The 5,327-nt window shown below is 50.3% G+C and overlaps 1 protein-coding gene across 1 annotated transcript; it reads left to right on the forward strand.

The window, feature by feature from the left end:
* The first annotated feature begins 200 nt into the window (after window positions 1–200).
* DMRT2 (doublesex and mab-3 related transcription factor 2) lies at window positions 201–4,150 on the forward strand. The gene is made up of 4 exons (XM_074570810.1): window positions 201–308; window positions 846–1,211; window positions 1,297–1,399; window positions 3,126–4,150. Exons 2-4 carry the CDS (start codon window positions 864–866, stop codon window positions 4,148–4,150), a joined length of 1,476 nt encoding a protein of 491 aa, XP_074426911.1. The 5' UTR covers window positions 201–308; window positions 846–863.
* Window positions 4,151–5,327: the final 1,177 nt, after the last annotated feature.

The raw sequence follows: 5,327 nt of genomic DNA on the forward strand, positions 1-5,327 counted from the left end.
CGTGGCCGGCGCGGCGGGCACTGTGCCGTGGGGCGGGCGCGGCGTGGGCGAGGCGGGTGACAGCGCCGGGGCTGGTGCAGCCAGCGGGCTCCTACACCCACGCACGGCCCGTCGGCATCCCCCCCACAGCCCCTCGACGGCGCGGCGTCCCGGCTGTCGGGGAGCCTCGCACCCTCCTCGAGGTGCGTGGATCGCGAGTCGGCTGCCTCCGGGTGGGCTTGGGCAGCGGCGGCCCTGCGAGGCGCGGGGTGCGTGAGGGGGTCCGGGCTGCCTGCACCGCCCTGCCGGCCTACGGGCGCTGATCTTGGGTAAGTGCAAAGTGCGGGAGGAAGGATGGGGAGGTCGGGTGGGAGGAGGCCGGGGTCGGAGGACACTGCGGTGCAGAGAGCTCCGGGAGCCCATACAGCCCCTGGTCGCTGGGGCGGACAGCGGGGGTGTGTGCAGCCCAGGTGTTCCCTACCTGTCCCCTAAGTTTGCAGGCAGCTGGCAGGAGGGTTGTCGGGATGCTGAAATAAACAGGCCCCCGCGGGGAGCTGACAGCCCCGCAGCCCTGCGGCGCTCGGCGTCGCCCTGGGGCGGTTCCTGCCCCATCCTCCGCGGCTGGAGGCTAACTGTGTTAGTTCCCCGGGACGCCGGGGCCGGGGAAGTGGCCGTCGAGGGGCACGGGCAAGAAACGGCAAGGGAGGGGAGATGACATCCCGAGCAGGCTCTGCCACGGCTTCCCGACGGGGGCGCATCTCGGCGGGGCTGCCGGCGGGCCGGGCGGCGGCGGGCACTTCTGTAGCCGGGTGTGCCCGGGCTGCCGTCCCGCCGCGGGGGCGGGCGGCCTGACCCCTCTGTTGCAGCTGCGCCGACGAGGAGCCATGGCCGAAGAACGCGCCGCCGCCGACTGGGAGATCGACGTGGAGACCGTGGAGGGGGAGGCGGCCGAGGCCCCCGACGCGCCGCGCAGCAGCGCCGGCCCGGAGGAGGAAGAGGAGGAGGAGGAAGGCGAGGAGGCTGCGGCGGCCCCGCGGCGGGGCGAGCCGCGGAAGCTGAGCCGCACGCCCAAGTGTGCCCGGTGCCGCAACCACGGCGTGGTGTCCTGCCTGAAGGGGCACAAGCGTTTCTGCCGCTGGCGCGACTGCCAGTGCGCCAACTGCCTGCTGGTCGTGGAGCGGCAGCGAGTCATGGCCGCCCAGGTGGCTCTCCGACGGCAGCAGGCCACCGAGGTGAGAGGGGACGGGACGGGTCGGGATGGGACGGGACAGGTCGGGCGGCCCCCGCTCTTACGGTGCCGGCCGATCGCTCTCTTAGGACAAGAAGGGGCTGGCGGGGAAGCAGGCGAGCCTGGAGCGCAAAGCCGTCTACCAGAGGCACGTCCGGACGCCCAGCCTCCTGGCCAAGAGCATCCTGGAAGGTGAGCGCAACCCCTTCCGCGGGCACCCCCCCAGCCCCGGCCGCCAGCGGGGAAACCCCACTCTGCCCCGGGGAAACCCGCATCTCCCGGCCCAGGTGCTGCTGCTCACGGACACGCGTGAAATGCAGCGTTATTTCCCGAAATAAACGAGGAACGGCGTTAAAGCGCAGTCCGTTACCGGCACTGGGCGGCGGAGGCTCCGAGGGCACCCGGCACCCGCGCCCGCCCGTTCGGGTGCGGGTGCCGGGTGCCCTCGGAGCCTCCGCCCGCGGCTTTCTGCCCTTCGTGGCTGGAATTTCAGTTGCTGACTATAGTGCCTGAAATGCTAGCGACCGTAATTTGAAATTTGAGAGTTACTGTTACAAGCTGACATTCTTTTTACATGACTACCCGGCGGCGTTTGGCAGCGCAGGGTAGTTTTTTCGCGGGTGTTTTTTATCAGCAAATGAGTAAATCAATTAGTTGTTTGTTTTGGGGTTTTTTTTGTTTTTGTTTTTGTGTTTTTTTTTCCTTCCTTTTGATCTGAACGCCTAGCACAGCAGCACCGTTTGCTGCATTATCAGTAGAAAGATATGCATAATAGGCTGCTCGTCTTTCTCTCCCCCCCCACCTCACCCCGTCGAAAATATGAAGGGTGAAAGAATAGCATTTTAAAGATGGATATCTTAGTGAAAGGGTGTATTTTTTGTTCCCGCTTCCTTCTTTGGATTGTGCCCGAATTTATTTCTATGTCTGCTTTAGGTGCTTTCCAAACTGTAGCCCCGTAAAGCATCACAGTTCTGAAATCTAGCTTTTTTTTTTTATTTCCCTCCCCAAAATAGAACGGTCTTTTCTTTGCCTGTGCAAGCGCAATTAAGATTTTGTCCTGTTAGAAACCTCCGTTTTTCATCTATAGTTCTCTCTTTTAAGAAAATCTCTTCTGTATTCTTTCCTCTGATTTAAATTTCTTTTTCTTTTCTCCTAGTTCTCCTTGGAGTTTTCTGCCATCTGTAGCAATGTGTACATAGAGATTCATCTTTAGAGAATAGAAAAGGCACCAGCTGTAGGTATAGGTATCTTCCTTGGCAATGGGGAAACCTGTGTGAGAGGAATGGGAGTGAAAACAGGTAAAACCCTGTTCTCCTTACTCATGTATGTAGTTCCATTAATTCAATGGGATTACTTATCTGGGTAGGACAAACAGGATTGGACCCTATCAGTTATATTAAATGAATCCAGTTAGCCTGGCAATTGAATATACTGGAGACTAGTTTTTTATGTTTTATTTCTTAAAGTTATTTTTTAGTTCAGAAGAAATAAAATATTTGAGTACTTTCCATATTTATTAAAAATTGGTGATTATCTCCTTAAGGTGCATGATGCAATACCAGTCCTAACACACAGCAGGGTTTTGCCTTTTTTTTTCCTCCCCCTCTCCCTCACCCCCAGTCTTCTATTTTGGAGTTGCTTTTTAAAGTTACTAATCAGCCAGCTTTGAAGGAGACTACACATGTCAGAGGAGCAGGGCTTGCTTATCTGTGTTGAGGAACTTGCACTGAATGTGCCTGATGGTGCAGGGAGCTAAGCCTCCGTGGCACAGTGAATTCAGTAGGAGCTGACGGTGTCCAGGGTTTGTGGCAAGTACTTGGCGCCTGTCGGGACTGGCTCCAAATGGAACCCTTTTACAAACACAGCTTTAATATTTTTCTTACGCAGCTTCATTCCTAATGCTGCTTTGTTGTTTTAGGTTACCGTCCTCTTCCAACAGACCCTTACCTGGGAGGGAATTCACCTTTGCCACCCCCTGTAAGTGACAGGATGAGAAAGAGACGGGCTTTTGCTGATAAAGAGTTGGAGAACATTATGCTAGAGAGAGAGTATAAAGAGAGAGAGATGATGGAAGCTACACAAGCAGCTGCCCTCTTTCTCCCTAACCGCATGGTGCATGGAGCTGAATACAACTCATATAAAACAGCTTTCAACACGACACAAGTTGATACTCCCAGCAAGGAGTTTTGCAATTTTTTACCAACCTGCCTTGATCTAACCATGCAGTATTCAGGATCCAGCAACATGGAACTCATTTCTTCAAATGTCAGTGTAGCTACTACCTACAGGCAGTATCCCCTGTCCTCTAGGTTCTTAGTGTGGCCAAAATGTGGCCCCATTAGTGATGCTCTCCTCTACCAGCAATGCCTGTTAAATGCTACTGCTGTCCAAGCTCTCAAACCTGGGGCAGGTTGGGATGCCAAGATCTCACAAAGCCAGGACTGTCCAAACACTGAACATGATATCATCTCTCCAAAACTGGAAAATTCACTCGTTCTGACCCACACGCAAGACATTCAGCAGTCAGGTAATGAGATACCGTGCCTTCCTCAGGAAGCTCGTGAGAGGTCAGCTTTCTCTCCTCCAAAAAGGACTTTCACTCAGATTTCTGATAAGGATTCTCTGGCTCCTCAGGAACAGATATTAAGCAAGACCAGCAAAGACAGTACCAAGCTCCCTCCACCACTCAAATACAATTCATTTCAGTCGCTGTTCCAGCAAACTTTTCCTGACAGATCAGGAGCAGAGTTGAGAACGTCATTTGTCAAAGAGACTTTTGAAGACACGTCTAAGAAATACAGAGAGTGTGCCATTAAAGAGAACCAAAAATACAAGTTTACATTAGACAAATGTGCAAAAGACTTCTTTGGGGCCAAACAGACCACAGCAAAACTTTCAACAACTGAGCCACTGTCATTTTCAGTCGAATCCATCCTTAAATGACCTTATTCTGCAGTTTCTAATGTCTCTCAATGAATAAAGTGTACCTTCAGTGTAGAGAGTTTGTATGCTTTGCCTTCTGCAGAGTTGCTACTGCCTGCCTTGTCTCTTATAAGATTTGTAAAGAGGAATGTCTGCTGTAAATGGTAATTTTTTGTTTTATCTCAAAATGATGTGCATAAGTATGCATGTTTTTTCTTCTGAAAAAATAAATATATTTAACTTTTTAAAATTGAAACTGCATGTACAGCCTGTACATGCATGTATACAAAAATAACAGTGTTACTTTAAGCAGCACTTCAAACTGTTCAATAAAATGAGATTACCCACAAGCGTAAATGTATTCCTGATCTCTGTTTTACCTCTAGTATCTCACAGGCAAGTTTTGCCCTTCTTTCAGAATATACTTATTCTTTTATTTGCTGTTATCAATGTGCTTACTAGTTATCTTGGTGGGGTAAGTGGTCATTTCTGCTTTGAACCTCCAGTAACTAAGAGAAGACGTACCTACTGTGAATTTGCAAGACTTTTTTTGTTAACTTAAGTGAGGATTAGATCAGATTCCAAATGCCTGCCTTATTTTGAAATGGGTTTGCATGCTAGCAAAAAATACTGGTTTATTCCACACCTCTCTACAAAAGGTTCTGTCTCTAAAGCAGAAGAGTTATTAGACTGGATTTGAGGATAATGGCTCTGGTGAACTTTTGGATAAAAAGTCAGCATTTTTTAAAATTCAATTTTTGAATAAAAAGTCTGCTTTTTTTTTTAATGTTCAGTTGACTTTATTCTGGATTTCCACCCGCTAGAACACTTTCCTTCTGAAAACAATTCATCTTTGACCAGTGAGAGCTTGAGATTTCTTGTGTTGTGGAAATAGAAATTACCTTTAGGCTGTAAAATGATGCACAGAATCATCACTAATGAGAAATCAAGTCATGATCTCTCGGTTTCATAATTCTACACCCTTTTGCAGGGACAGCAGAAATAAAGGAGATTAACTAGTAGAATTTACCTGGCAACTTGAAATGCCCTCAAGGTCGTAGAAAAAGGCATTATCAGCTCTCACTATGCCTGAGCTTGAAGCTTTCTAAATTGGTGATTTTGTAAGTTTTTCCCTATAAGTTACTGTTAGCACATCTAGTGCTAACCGGTAATCCCTTGACTACCTTCCTTCCTTAAC

This window comes from Larus michahellis, chromosome Z (genome assembly GCF_964199755.1).
Source record: "Larus michahellis chromosome Z, bLarMic1.1, whole genome shotgun sequence".
Classification (NCBI taxonomy): Eukaryota; Metazoa; Chordata; class Aves; order Charadriiformes; family Laridae; genus Larus; species Larus michahellis.

Coding starts and splice junctions, on each gene's coding strand:
- DMRT2 (XM_074570810.1), top strand. CDS start 864: ATGGCCGAAGAACGCGCCGCCGCCGACTGGGAGATCGACGTGGAGACC. Junction 1,212..1,296: donor GACGGCAGCAGGCCACCGAG/GTGAGAGGGGAC, acceptor TCGCTCTCTTAG/GACAAGAAGGGGCTGGCGGG. Junction 1,400..3,125: donor GGCCAAGAGCATCCTGGAAG/GTGAGCGCAACC, acceptor TTGTTGTTTTAG/GTTACCGTCCTCTTCCAACA.